Source organism: Urtica dioica, chromosome 11 (genome assembly GCF_054948205.1).
Source record: "Urtica dioica subsp. dioica isolate 48M chromosome 11, U.dioica_male_clone48M_v1_H2, whole genome shotgun sequence".
NCBI lineage: Eukaryota > Viridiplantae > Streptophyta > Magnoliopsida > Rosales > Urticaceae > Urtica > Urtica dioica.
In genome coordinates this window covers 1,471,100-1,484,531 of record NC_142766.1, presented here as the reverse complement: position 1 = coordinate 1,484,531, position 13,432 = coordinate 1,471,100, and the positions used below count along the sequence as shown (strand labels likewise).

Here is a 13,432-nt window from a genome sequence, read left to right as displayed (position 1 = left end):
AGCTGGCGAAGGTGCTCGATCGAGGTGGCGAGAACACCCAGCTGAGGCAGCAGGGGCGCTCGGCCGTGCTGCCAAGGCGCGCGCAGGCCGGGAGGCCGGGGTGCGCGGGAGCGCGCGCGCGGGCCGGGAGGCCGGGGCGCAGAGTGCGCGTGAGCCAGGCGCGATAGGGCGCGCTGAGGCCCATTGGGCCGGGGGCCTCAGGGCCGGGGGCGTAGGTGCGCGCGCACCGGCCGTGTCGGGCCGTGGGCGCATCGGGGCGTTCGGGCCTGGTGGGCCGGGGCCTGTTGGGCTTCCGGCCGGCATCGAATTGTTTTCGAATTTCCGGTGTTCCGAAAACGACCGGTAACAATTTTTACCATGAATTTTTTTTAATTATAGCCCCCTACCTTTTTTTATTTATATTTTTTGCCCATTTTAAAAAAGTTGTACATTTTTACCCTAAAAATTTACACTTTTGACCCATTTTTTTTAAAAAAATTCATTTTTACCATGATTTTTTTTTTTAATTATAGCCCCCTACATTTTTTTATTTACATTTTTTGCTCATTTTAAAAAAGTTTTACATTTTTACCCTAAAAAATTTACACTTTTGACCCATTTTTTAAAAAAAATTCATTTTTTTACCATAATTTTTTTTAATTAGCCCCCCCTAAATTTTTTTATTTACATTTTTTGTCCATTTTTAAAAAAATTTACATTTTTACCCTAGACAAATGTGATCCCCTCATAGACAAATGTGGAGAGATTCTCATTTTCCATTTGATTTTCGAAGGAAAATGAAATCATCATTTTAGTTATACACTTTCCCTCGCATTTTCCATCATATTTTTTTCTACCATATTTTCCTCAATCCAAACAACCTACTAAGTAAAATAGGAGGAATTTTCATTTTCCTTTCCCTCCTATTTTCCGGGTTCCAAACGGAGCCTAAGGGTTGTATCTTCTTTTACACTGGATTCAAATGTCTGAGTTATAAAGGCTAGTTTAGTGTTCTTTTAGGTGTACTATAAGAGATCAAGAAATAGAGAGAGCAGTTGAGAGATTGTAGATTTCTTTAGTTAGGTCATTCTAGGTTTGAGAAACACTTAAGGTAGAGAGAGGAAAATCGAGTCTCAAATCAATCCTGAGAGATGCCTAAAGTTTTCATTGGATGCACAAGCTTTTATTTTGTAAATTAGCTTGATTAGTGGAGAAATTTGTGTTCGTGTGTGTGTGATTGTCCCTCGTTTAGTTTTATTGGCAATCGTTTGAAGCATATTCATTTACAAAATCTCAAGAGGATCCTTCGAGAAAGCATGGAAATTCAAATTTAGGGTTTTGAAAACTATCCATTTGCTTATTTTGAATTTGTGAGGTAGGAAAAATTCCTACGTAAGAGAAATGTTAAATTAGAGGAAAAGTTTTTGTTTTCTTCTAAATTAGAAATGTTAAATAAGTCATAAAATAATAAGTGCATGTGATACATAAATTAGAGAATAGAGCTCTCACAAATGATTTGTATGGTATTAATAGGTAATAAATTTTAAATTCAAAGTACAAATGTGATATACATAAATCAAAGGTTATACATTTAGCATGGACGGTATTTTTTTCCCCCTAATGATTTTAGTTAAATAATTGTCTTTGGGCTGGGATACTTTTTTTAACTTATGTTTTAGTAGTGGTATTATTCGAACACTTCTTCATCATATATTCCGATGTCGTCCAGCGGTTAGGATATCTGGCTTTCACCCAGGCGACCCGGGTTCGATTCCCGGCATCGGAACCTTTTTGTTGTACATAAATAAAGCTATTTTGGATCCAAACAAACTCATCCCAGCTTTCGTTTATTATAGGCTAAAATCAACAAAAAAACGTTTGTACGTTGAAAGACTTCATACTGGAAGGTAATGGGAAAGAGTTATTATCACCTCACCCCACACCCCATTAACAAACTGAATATCCTCCGTAGGCATGCAAATGTTAATTGGAAAGCGAGAGTCAATTTTACTCATTCCTATACAACATACATCGCCCGAAACTCAAGACAAATATTATATCAAAATGCAAGAAAACAGAGGGACAAAAATGAACTCTAAATTTGTGATGACAATTCGCTAGGCCTGTGACAGTTGAGAGATGACGAGAAATCGACCGAGTTCATGATCCGATTATCAATACATGAGAAGGACTCGCAGTCTCAGCAGAACGGCCAGAGTAAGCAAGTGAAGCAGCTCAAGTCTTGCAAATTTTACTTTCCAACGCCAAGTTCTTTGGTGATATCTCTCGTCAGGCTAAACTGAGCCGTGTTGTGCCATGGAAATAGGGTGCGAGTAACTGGAAGCTTCCTTCGGAGATCCTGGAACAGAAACATACATTTGGGACATAGTTCAGATTATGGGTTTTGGTTCATCATTTTTGGGGTTCAAGGATTAGTTTTCCCTATAACGGTATATTACTATAAACCTATGGTCGAAACAGAGATCCAAGTCTAAAAATGAGTCTAATAGAACATCACTGTTCAAAAAGAAATATAAATGACCAAAAATAGCTAGAATGGGATGCATAATATAAGGTTCAATATATACAAAAAACAAAAGTATCTACCCTAAGAAAAATAACAATTCAGCCGCGATTTGAGATATAGCTAGGGAAGTCGAGTACCTTGAACGTTGTATCTGGCAAGTTCGAGTACGATGCCTGCAAATGTAAATCTGTAAGAAAGGTATAAGAATACCAAATTTTTAACACAGAAAAGGGACAGTATGAACCTCGAGAGAAGCTAAGTATTCTGTCTCATGGTGCCGAATGATGCTTGCAATCGAAATTGCACAATCCTCTGCAGACTGAATATGAAGTAAAGCCGACAAACCATGTAAAAATGAGTTAAGATGATAGAGACAGAAATAGCAGCCAAAATTCTGAGTGCAAAATAATTTGCAATTAATTAACCTGGATAATAGTTGAATCATTGCATTCATGTTTTGCATCGAGCTGCACATTTCCCTCCTCAAAATAATGTGCACCAACCTCAAAGAAGAAAACACACGACAATGATGCGACCAAGAGAAAATTCCAAAAGATGGCAAAACAATTGATTTGTGATTGACTTGAGCAATGATAAATTCTGTGGTAAATGACGAAAATGAATAGTCTAGTGCAGTCGTATAGCCAGCATTACCTGCAATTTTCCGTTTAGATCCACTATCTCTACATCGTCTTTGAACTCAATGGTCCAAAGTGATCTCCAGCTTCCATTGCTACACATTATGTTAATAACAACTGCTACTTAGTTAAAGGTTAAAGGTTAACAACTGCCAGTAAAGTTAAAGGTTAGACAAAAAAAAATAAAAATAAACATGATTATAAACAAAAAGCACAGAGAGGACTTCTGATAATTGCACGTATTAACAAACATCACGAACCAGAAGTTTTGCGGACTGTGTCTTGAAGCAGATATCACTACCACAAGTTCAAAATCAGACCCTGGCCCGTCTACATCTTTCCCATTCCCAGAGTAAACTGAGCAAAAACCTTTTGGATATGCCTCGCTGATGTATTTCAGAATTTCTGCGTCCAAAGCATATCTGCCGAGATATTAAACATTAACGTGCCGATCCAAACTCAACAATGTTCTAGCCTTGAAGATGGTTAGACATCATACCGAAATTCCTCAACATAAGGAGATGGAAGTTCCTCATCTGACGCTGGTCTTACCTTTGTACAAACCTGAACCAATTTAGCAAATTACCATGATGTAGTAGACAAAATCGGATCACCTTCTTGTACAAGGCAGTAGATGCATAACGAAATCCGCACCAGAAAGAACTAAAATCCCAGCATCATACAAATTGGATTTTCAGAGAAAGTAACAGTAAGAAATATAGATCTTTCGTGTCAGATATAAATACTAATTAGAACTTTAACTCATTCAATATAAAAAACACTACTTGGAATACAATATTGAGCCGGATCGCTTAGGCTTATGCTGAGAATTGCCAGGCATTTGTTACCATTTTTAATTGTTTATTTCTTTACTTATTTGTATAAGTTATCTACCTGTTTGACATGATCAATAACAGCAACTTGAGCAGTTCTAGGATCAATGAATTCATTTTTGTCAATCTCTGCATACGATGTAATTATCACCTGCACCACCAAAACAATACCCCTTGTAAGAGAAGACGATCCAATGAATCAATCATATAAAAGCATAATTCTATCGCTCTCAAGTCACGACCTTATTTTGGTTGCCAAATCACCATCTTACTCATCTTTTTTTTTTCTTTTTTCTTTTTTGCACAAGGCCATCTTACTTATCTGAGTATATACCTTTGATTCAAAACCAGAAGCAAAATAGTTTCAAAATATACGTGAAATAATTGAAATGAACCCCACTGATCAAACAACGAGGTGTTTTAGATGTATGTATGTATGTGTGTGTATATATATAAGAAAGGGGTAATCTGAATACTTACATCACCGGTTCGATCGGGCAATTCGAGAGATATCATCTGTGATTTGTTGTACACTGGAAATGCCTCAGACGCCGCCTCATCGTAGAGTCGATCGTCGTCCAAAATCTCCTTCACATCTTCCATAAAAAGAAATCACCAACCAAAATCAATCAATCAAAAGCGTAACCAAATGATAACAAACATTTTTTTCGAATTCGGTAATACCTTTAGCGACGTACTGGATTTCTCCAGGAGGAGAATTGAGAAGAAACCATTTTGCAATCTCCTTCTTCTGAGTCCCGTTGAGTTCTGTTTCTTCTGAGTCTGCCATTTTTTTCGCAAATTGAACACGAAGAAAAGAGAGAGAGAGAGAGAGGAGTGATATGTTAATATATTTTGTCGATTATCAAACTAAAAAATAAATATTCTGTTTCTCGTTTTATTACTTTGTGATGCGTTATTTATTTTTTTAAAACTGTTAGACGAGAATTAATTATTAAAGAGACGATAGAGGCAAGGGAATAGTGAAGAGATCTGAGCCGTGTATGTAGTTTTGTGGGACCTACACTGTGGTTTATTGATCATTGTTGTTCTTCTCCTTTCTCTCTGGTCATGAGGTCTTTGTCGTTTTCCCGTAACTGATGTGTAAAGTCCTAATAATTCCCTTCCGTGGGGCAGGTATTTGTTCTCCCCGATCGATGAAAATTATCTGCTAGTGAGTGTTCCGACTTCATGTGGGATTGGGATTTGTTGTCGGCTATGGCCCGCAGCAAGTGGGAAGTCTGGGGTCGGCTGGAAGTTTGATACGACTTGGCAAATGCGTGCAGCTCCCCGGACATCCGTGGGTGTGGATTGAGGATTTCAATATGATATTTGACAAAGGACCAGAAGAGCGTCTTCTTGGGATATGATTGCATGGGAAAAGTGTTGATCCAGTTTCTCTTTGGCTCGGCTGGAATAGAGATTAGCAGTTATAGCGGTTCGTTCACTTGAGCTGGAACCGAGGCTAGTAGTTATAACGGTTCGTTCACTTGAGCTGGAATCGAGGCTAGTAGTTACGGCAGTTGGTTCACATGAATGAAAAGGAAGAAGAATGAGAACAATGTAGTGAGCAGATGAATAGGGCAATGCTAGCCTGAAGTGGTCCGTAGTTTTAACAAAATAGGTCCGAAATTTGCCGATCGTAGATTTGGACCAAGCTCCAAAAATGCTAAAAAATTTTCTTTTAAGTGAATAAATGAAATAAGTAAAAAAGTATATTAACGAGAACGAGAATAGTAAACATGAAAATGAGTCAAGGTGGAGTGTATGTGGTAATCGTATCGTGCATGCATGATGGAAGAAGTCGAAATGTGTTAATGCGGTTTTTTGCACAACATTTACGACGGACATAACATGGAGGAGTTGGGTTACACTCGCCGAGGGGGTGGTCGTTTCTTTCCTTAAGTTCCGCAAGATAATAATTTTCGAGGGTCCTTTAAGGAAAGATAGTCATGGACTAGGAACGACTCCCTTTAACCGCGGAGAGACCAAGGCGAGATGAAACGAACCTGAAATGGCCAAAACTTTTAAGGGTGTTTAGGTGAGCGGTCCTAAGCGGTTATGAGTCTTCGAGAAGGGTTGCCTCGAAGAGATCGAAGAGGTTGGGGACAAGTCCGAAAAACAAAGATTCTTAGGGGCCCTTTGGCATGTTATCCTTCCTTGGGGAGGATGGCAAGGCTCCTCTTTGCTCCATTTCCTAAGATAAAAGATGAAGCGAAGTGATAAAGAGACAAATAATGGATTGTTCCGCTTTGTGAGTTAAGGTGTAAAGTATAAACTTTTGAATCACTCGACTTGTAAATTCCAGTTTAATAAACGAGCTTCCGTTGTTACAATTAAATTCCTGAGTGAATTATGATCTTATAAGTTTATCGAATTACTTATAAATATTTTAAGGTAGTTGAAAATCTTGGAATAAATAAAGGATTTATCGAGTTCGTCTCAAATAATAAATTATTTTCCGAAGAAATATTCCGGAAATTAATTTCACAAATAAATTCTCAAGAACGGGAATTATTTCCGAAAAACCTTAAATATATTTAAATTAATCAAGAACGAACGAGAAAATTATCGGTTTAATCATATAATTAAAATCCGTTCGGTTACAGATTTAATTAAATAGTTATGTGATGAAGGATTCAATTGTAACAATTTTCAGGATCCATTTGAAAGGAATTTTGAAAGTGGGGTCGGTTTCAGGTTGTGAGAGAAAAGAAGGATTTAATGAATAATTACGGAAACTTATCCATACAAAAGGAAAATTTATCTCTCTCTCCTCAACCCCTTTTCCGATCTTCTTCTGCTCTTTTTCTTCTCCACCACGTCACCTGCAAGAACAAAGAAAAAGGAAAAAACAAGAACAAGAACAAGAACAAGAACAAGAACAACAGACGATGAACAATAACAACAACCCAAAAAAACAACTCGGCCACCATCCTCTTCTCCATCTTCTTCTTCTTCAATCTTCTTCTTCTTCATCGCTCAGCCCTCTTGTGTGACCCAACTTCCAAGAGCTTAAGAACAGGCTGACAACCGTGCCAGTGCTAACCATTCCACAAGGAGTTGATGGAGTCGCCATTTACTGTGACGCGTCTAAGCAAGATTTGGGCGCAGTTTTGATGCAATTTGGGAAAGTCACCGCGTACGCCTCACGACAGCTGAAAGATTATGAGACTTGGTATCCTACTCCTGATCTAGAGCTTGCTGCAGTGGTGTTTGCGCTCAAGGTATGGCTACATTACCTGTACGGAGTCCATTGCGACATCTATACAGACCACAAGACGTTGAAGTATCTCTTCACTCAGAATGAGTTGAATATGCGCCAAGGACGTTGGATGGAACTCCTGAACGACTATGACTTCAATTTGTATTATCACCCTGGTAGGGCCAATAAGGTGGCATATGCTCTCAGTCGTAAGTCTGTGGCGTCCTTAGCAAGTCTGGTGGAAACGTCTCTCCATTTGAAAGATGATGTGCAGTAGCTAGAGCTTCAGCTAATCACAAGTAGGTTAGCCGCTCTCAGCGTACGTCTAGTACTGATCAAGCAGATCAAAGATGGCCAATACGCAGACGAATATCTTCTTGAGAAGATGTTTGATGTTCAAAACGGTAAAGAGGGTGACTTCAAGTTGGATGAGAACGAAGTTCTAAGGTGCAACAGTAGAGTTTGTGTGCCATCCAATGAGGAAGTCAGAAAACAGCTGATGAAAGAAACTCATAGGACACCATATTCTACATCTAAGTGTGACAAAGATGTATCAAGACTTGAAAAAGGTCTATTGGTGGCCAGGAATGAAGAAAAATTTAGCTGAGTTCATCCAGAAGTGCCTAACTTGTCAAAAAGTTAAGGCAGAGCATCAGAAACCAGCTGGAATACTGCAACCACTCGAGAATCTGCATTGAAAGTGGGAGCAGATAACGATGGATTTCATATCAGGTTTTCCAAAAACAATAGCTGGTCACGACTTAGTCTGGGTCATTGTGGACAAATTGACCAAATCAGCTCATTTTCTGCCCATCAAGACCACTCATACCGTGGATAAGCTCGCTGAACTCTATACAAAGGAGATTGTACGTCTCCATGGGGTTCCTAGCTCGATTGTTTTTGACCGTGATGTTCGCTTCACATCCAAGTTTTGGAAGAGTCTACAAGAGAACTTGAGGACTCGTTTGAAGTTCAGTACTGCTTTTCACCCATAAACCGATAGTCAAAGCGAACGAACGATCCAAGTGTTGGAAGATATGCTTCGCGCTTGTGTCTTAGACTTTCATGGCTCGTGGAGTCGTCACCTTCCGTTAGTCGAGCTCTCGTACAACAACATCTACCAAGCGACGATTGGTATGGCGCCGTACAAAGCGTTGTATGGACGGAAGTGTCGCTCTCCAATTCATGGGGATGAAGCTGGTGAGAGCAGATTTGTTGGACCCGAGATGCTAGAGCAGACCACCAAAGCGATTAAGAGAATCCAAGCTCGAATGAAAACGTCCCCGAGTCGTCAGAAAAACTAAGCTGATAGGCGTAGGAGACCTCTGGAGTTCGAGGGAGGAGAAAAAGTGTAACATCTCGAAATTTAAAAGATAAAAATGTTTCAAATTAGAATTTTGAATGGACGCAAATCGGTGGTTAATGGAAATAAAATATCGACAAGAGTTTATGGATAGAAAATTATGTAATTAATTTTCTAAAGTTTGTTTCCATCGATTCGGGATATAAGTATTAATTTTTGAGATTAAGGAACTCTTTTGCAACATTTAAAGAGAGGAAAGATTCTTTTGTGGAGGAAAATTAAAAGTGCTTGGAAAAGGAAGGTTTTATTAGCAATTTCCGGAAAATAACTTCAACCTTATCCTAATCGATTCTTCTATACTCTTCTTCTTTCTTCCTAGCCGCCTGAAACAAAGAAGCAAAACAAGAGAAAAAAAACGCAGAAGAGAACGAAGGAAAGAGAGAAAGACCGAGGGAAAGGAAAAGAGAGAGAGAGAGAGAGAGAGAGAGAGAGAGAGAGAGAGAGAGAGAAAGCGTGAGTAAGAGATCGTGAAAAAGAGATTGATAAGAAATGGAGCGAAGGTGTGGAAGTTCACCCTTGTGGTCTCGTTAGAGAGGCCGCGCGAGGAAGTAGAGCTTCGTCGGGGGTTCTTCGCGGGTGTTCGACGGTGTTCAACAAGGAGAAGAGACCCACTGAGGAAGGAGCAACGGAAAGAGAGGGACGAAGAAGAAAAGACCGGCAAGTAGTTGATGACTTGCGCTCTCCGTGGATGCGCGCGCCCGCCGAGAAGAAGAAGAACGCCGCGAGCTCGCCGTGGCCGCCGCTCAAGAAAGAATCACCGGGAGAGAGAGAACACACACCGGGGAGTCGGAATCTCACAGAGATTTGGTGAGAAAATCAAACCCGAGTTGGATTTTTGGAAATCTAGGGTTTTGCTCTTAGATTGGGAATTTTGATTTCTGGCTGGGATTCGTAAAATTGAAGTGGATTTGATATGGATTAGTAACCGAATAGTATTGATTTGCGCTCGGAATTGTGAATTGAAAGAGTTTGAGTTTCTCATAAATTTTGGACGAAATTGTAAATTTAGGGTTTATGAATGTTTGAAATTGGGGGTTCTTAATTTTGAATGTGATATGGAGATTCTGAGATTATTTTCATGATTATTGGATTGATTTGTAGTTGGATTTGTGATGTTAAGTTTAGAAATCTCTACTGTGAGCTAGTGATGTTAAGAGTATGATTATTGTGGATTTCGGGTATTTCCTTGAAATTCAGAAAAGAAAACAAACGATATTTGTTTTGCTAGGAATTGTTTTCTAGTTTCATTTTGGATAAATGAAGTTAGATTTATTCAAGGAAGAACAAGCTTGCTTACTAAGATTACTTCTCGGGTTTTGAGTTTATTGTAGTTTTCGTTCGAGTTTACACGTTCTCGTATTGTTTGGATTTGATTACGAGAACTTAGATTTCTTATTGTTAGAAATGTCTTCAGATCTTGCGATTTTTAAATCGTACGTTTGAGTTTGAGTATTGCGGATTACTCGCAGAATTCTGATTCAGGATCGGTTTGATTTATCGTGATAGGACTCGAGATTGAAAGTCGTTTAGAGGGTTCACGGAGTAAGTGAATGTCTGGATTCTCGGTATTAGTGAACGTTCAGGTTCACAGGACGAGCGAACGACTCGTGGACGAACAATATAGACGCTTATTCTCAAGGTAGGTTATTATAACCCTTCTCTCCTGATTTTATGGTTTGGCCTCAAGTATATATTATTTTCGAAATGAAAATGGTTGTGAACGTGCCACGAAACCTAAACTGTTCTTAGAAAATGCGGCGGAACTTCATCTCAGGATATCTAATCATGAAGTTGAGAATATTTTCGATATTATACATATATCTCGTATTTGCGAAATAAAATGTTTTGTATATCCTGATAGAGCCGGAAATGTATATATATGAAGCAGAGAGTGCAATCGTATATATATAAGGGTGTGGAGAGTGCACCATTCTGATCAGAGGACTATCACGGGTTATGTTGACAGGGGCTCAGGAAATAGTATACGTTTAAATGGGCGTAGATGCACATTTAAATTCAATTGGATTTCTTGCATTTACATTTCTAGCATCAGCATCCCGTCATTTACATTTCTGTCATTTACATTTATGCAATTTACATTTCTGCAAGGTATACTTGTACGTGTATGGTGATTTACACGTGACAAGAATATTATTATTATAAAGTAAGTATTATTTTCGAAATTTTTTTTACAAATCAAACCATTACTATAGCACCTACTGAGCCTCAGGCTCACCCTTATTTCCCTCAAATTTTTCTTATAATCACGATGTGAGAAGGAGAAGGTTTAGAAAGACCTCGGGATTAAGTGTGGTCGAGAGTTTGAAGGTTTTCACTGGATAGTCTATCAAGTATCGAGGGTTGGTTTTATTTCTGTTTTCTTTCTTTTATCTTTGGACTTGTAAAGTAAATAACTGAGTATGCACCGTGAGATAGTTATGTAAAGTTTATTACTGTTCGATTATATTCTAATCACACCCCATTTTTTCCCGGGGCGTGACAAAAAGTTTTTTTGAAAGTCTCACCAATGCAAGGTGTGATGAGATTTGGAAAGAAAGGAAAGCTCAGTCCGAGATATGTTGGGCCTTTTGAGATCTTTAAGCATGTAGGCAAGACAACTTATCACTTGGCATTACCACCGTCCATGTCCAACCTCCACGATGTGTTCTACGTATCCATGCTACGAAAAATACGTGTCTGATCCTTTGCATGTGCTGCAAGTGCAAGAGATTGAGATCTCTATGAAGAGCCAGCCATTGCAATTCTTGATCACAAGGAGAAATTTTTGAGAAACAAGATCATCCCTCTGGTCAAGGTGTTGTGGAAGAGGCACGCTGAAGAGGAAGCCACCTGGGAGCTCGAGAGCGAGATGCAAAAAAAGTACCCTGCTCTATTTTTAAGTTTCGAGGACGAAACTCTTTTAAGGGGGGTATGGATTATAAAGTATAAACTTTTGAATCACTCGACTTGTAAATTCCAGTTTAATAAACGAGCTTCCGTTGTTACAATTAAATTCCTGAGTGAATTATGGTCTTATAAGTTTATCGAATTAATTTAAAATATTTTAAGGTAATGAAAAATCTTGGAATAAATAAAGGATTTATCGAGTTCGTCTCGAATAATACATTATTTTCCGAAGAAATATATCAGAAATTAATCTCATAAATAAATTCTCAAGAACGAGGATTATTTCCGAAAACCTTAAATATATTTAAATAAATCAAGAACGAGGATTATTTCCGAAAACCTTAAATATATTTAAATTAATCAAGAACGAACGAGAAAATTCCCGGTTTACTCATATAATTAAAATCCATTCGGTTATGGATTTAATTAAATAGTTATGTGATGAAGGATTCAATTGTAACAATTTTCAGGACCCATTTGAAAGAAATTTTGAAAGTGGGGTTGGTTTGAGGTTGAATGAATAATTTCGGAAACTTATTCATATAAAAGGAAAATTTATTTCTCTCTCTCTCCTCAACCCTTTCTTCGATCTTCTTCTCCTCTTCTTCTTCTCTACCGCATCACGTGCAAGAACGTAGAAAAAGGAAAAAAAACAACAATAGACGACGAACAACAACAACAACCCACAAAAACAACTCGGCCGCCATCCGCTTCTCTATCTTCTTCTTTAGTCTTCTTCTTCTTCCTCGCTCAGCCCTCTCGCGCGACTTAGCCACGCCGCGAACAAGGAAAATCACGAGCAAGCCCCGGTGCAAAACAGACCACGCGCGCGAACCCGGCCACCTGGAGAAGAACGAGTGGACACCGGGGAAGCTACTGGAGGTAAGGATTGACTTCCTTCAATTTCTCTACGAATTTCTTCAAATTCTTTCTAGGGTTTAAAACCCCTCTTCCTCGTTTTCTTCTCGGCCGCGTGTCTCAGGAGCTCTGGCGAGCGTCTCGGACGGTGGAAGGAGATAAGATTTGGTCTGGGTAGCTCGATTCTTCAAGTTGAGGTAAGGAATTTCTCACTCAGCCATGGAATCCGAAAGTTAAGGTTTTGGTTTGGGGAATTTGGGGCTTTTTTATTCTGACAATTGTTTGAGGGTTTTGATATGTGTTGGAGTGATTTTTATGCTGAGTTGTGTTGTGGATATGATGGCTTTTGGATGGGTGATGTTTTGGTCCCTGAATTTGTTAGGAATATTGCCCACTGAAGATAAATGATTATTGGTATGCTAAAACATGGTCGATGATTGATACACGCCTGTGAAGCTGTATCTAAAATCATATATGTGGAACACTAAGTGAAGGCTGATCACTTAGTAGGAGCATTCTACACTTTTGGTAAGTGTACGACCTGGACAGACCTTGTCTGAGATGTTTCGTTTAAGCACCGTTACGACACACCAGCCGAGGTCACTATGATGGTCAGAGTGAGACTTGATCTAAATCCTGAAGTGATCATGGACTTCTAGGTCATGTTGACGGGTTCTTTGATTCATCACGTTAAAGGCAAATGAAGGTTAAATAAATAGATGTTTTAGGAACTCGAGACATGATCGTAGAATGGAAGTGTTTCACAGATACGGATTCCAGCCTTCCTAAAAGAAGGTAAATGTTCTCTCACCTAAGGGTTGTTTCCAGAACCGATAGATTACCGGCATTCTCGAAGTAAGTAACGTTCGAGAGAATCTTTCAATGGGGAAGCAACAATGCTTAGGGCTAAATATGTATGAGAAAGTATAACATAATAATTGACCTTTTCTCGATACGGGTTGAACCTGGAGAATCTTGATCACGTACTGACTATATCAGTGGACACTCGTCACGATGAGTAAATATAATTATAGTATTAAAGGAGAGTCCAGTCTTAGCTTACACGAGGGAGTATTGACTAAGATTAGACGAATCGATCGAAAAAGAGAAATGACTTTTTTC

At 39.0% G+C, this 13,432-nt stretch overlaps 1 protein-coding gene and 1 non-coding gene across 2 annotated transcripts; one reads left to right on the top strand and one right to left on the bottom strand.

Annotated features, from left to right (window-relative positions):
- Positions 1 to 1,693: 1,693 nt before the first annotated feature.
- Positions 1,694 to 1,765, top strand: TRNAE-UUC (transfer RNA glutamic acid (anticodon UUC)). Its single transcript has one exon. It is a non-coding gene; the product is annotated as a tRNA-Glu (tRNA).
- Positions 1,766 to 1,792: 27 nt separating this feature from the next.
- On the bottom strand, positions 1,793 to 4,890 carry CPA (Subunits of heterodimeric actin filament capping protein Capz superfamily). The gene is made up of 10 exons (XM_089601093.1): positions 4,662 to 4,890; positions 4,458 to 4,573; positions 4,039 to 4,128; positions 3,644 to 3,708; positions 3,405 to 3,566; positions 3,161 to 3,239; positions 2,932 to 3,009; positions 2,751 to 2,825; positions 2,644 to 2,679; positions 1,793 to 2,338 (listed from the first exon to the last, which is right to left on the bottom strand). Exons 1-10 carry the CDS (start codon positions 4,765 to 4,767, stop codon positions 2,231 to 2,233), a joined length of 915 nt encoding a protein of 304 aa, XP_089457219.1. The 5' UTR covers positions 4,768 to 4,890; the 3' UTR covers positions 1,793 to 2,230.
- Positions 4,891 to 13,432: the final 8,542 nt, after the last annotated feature.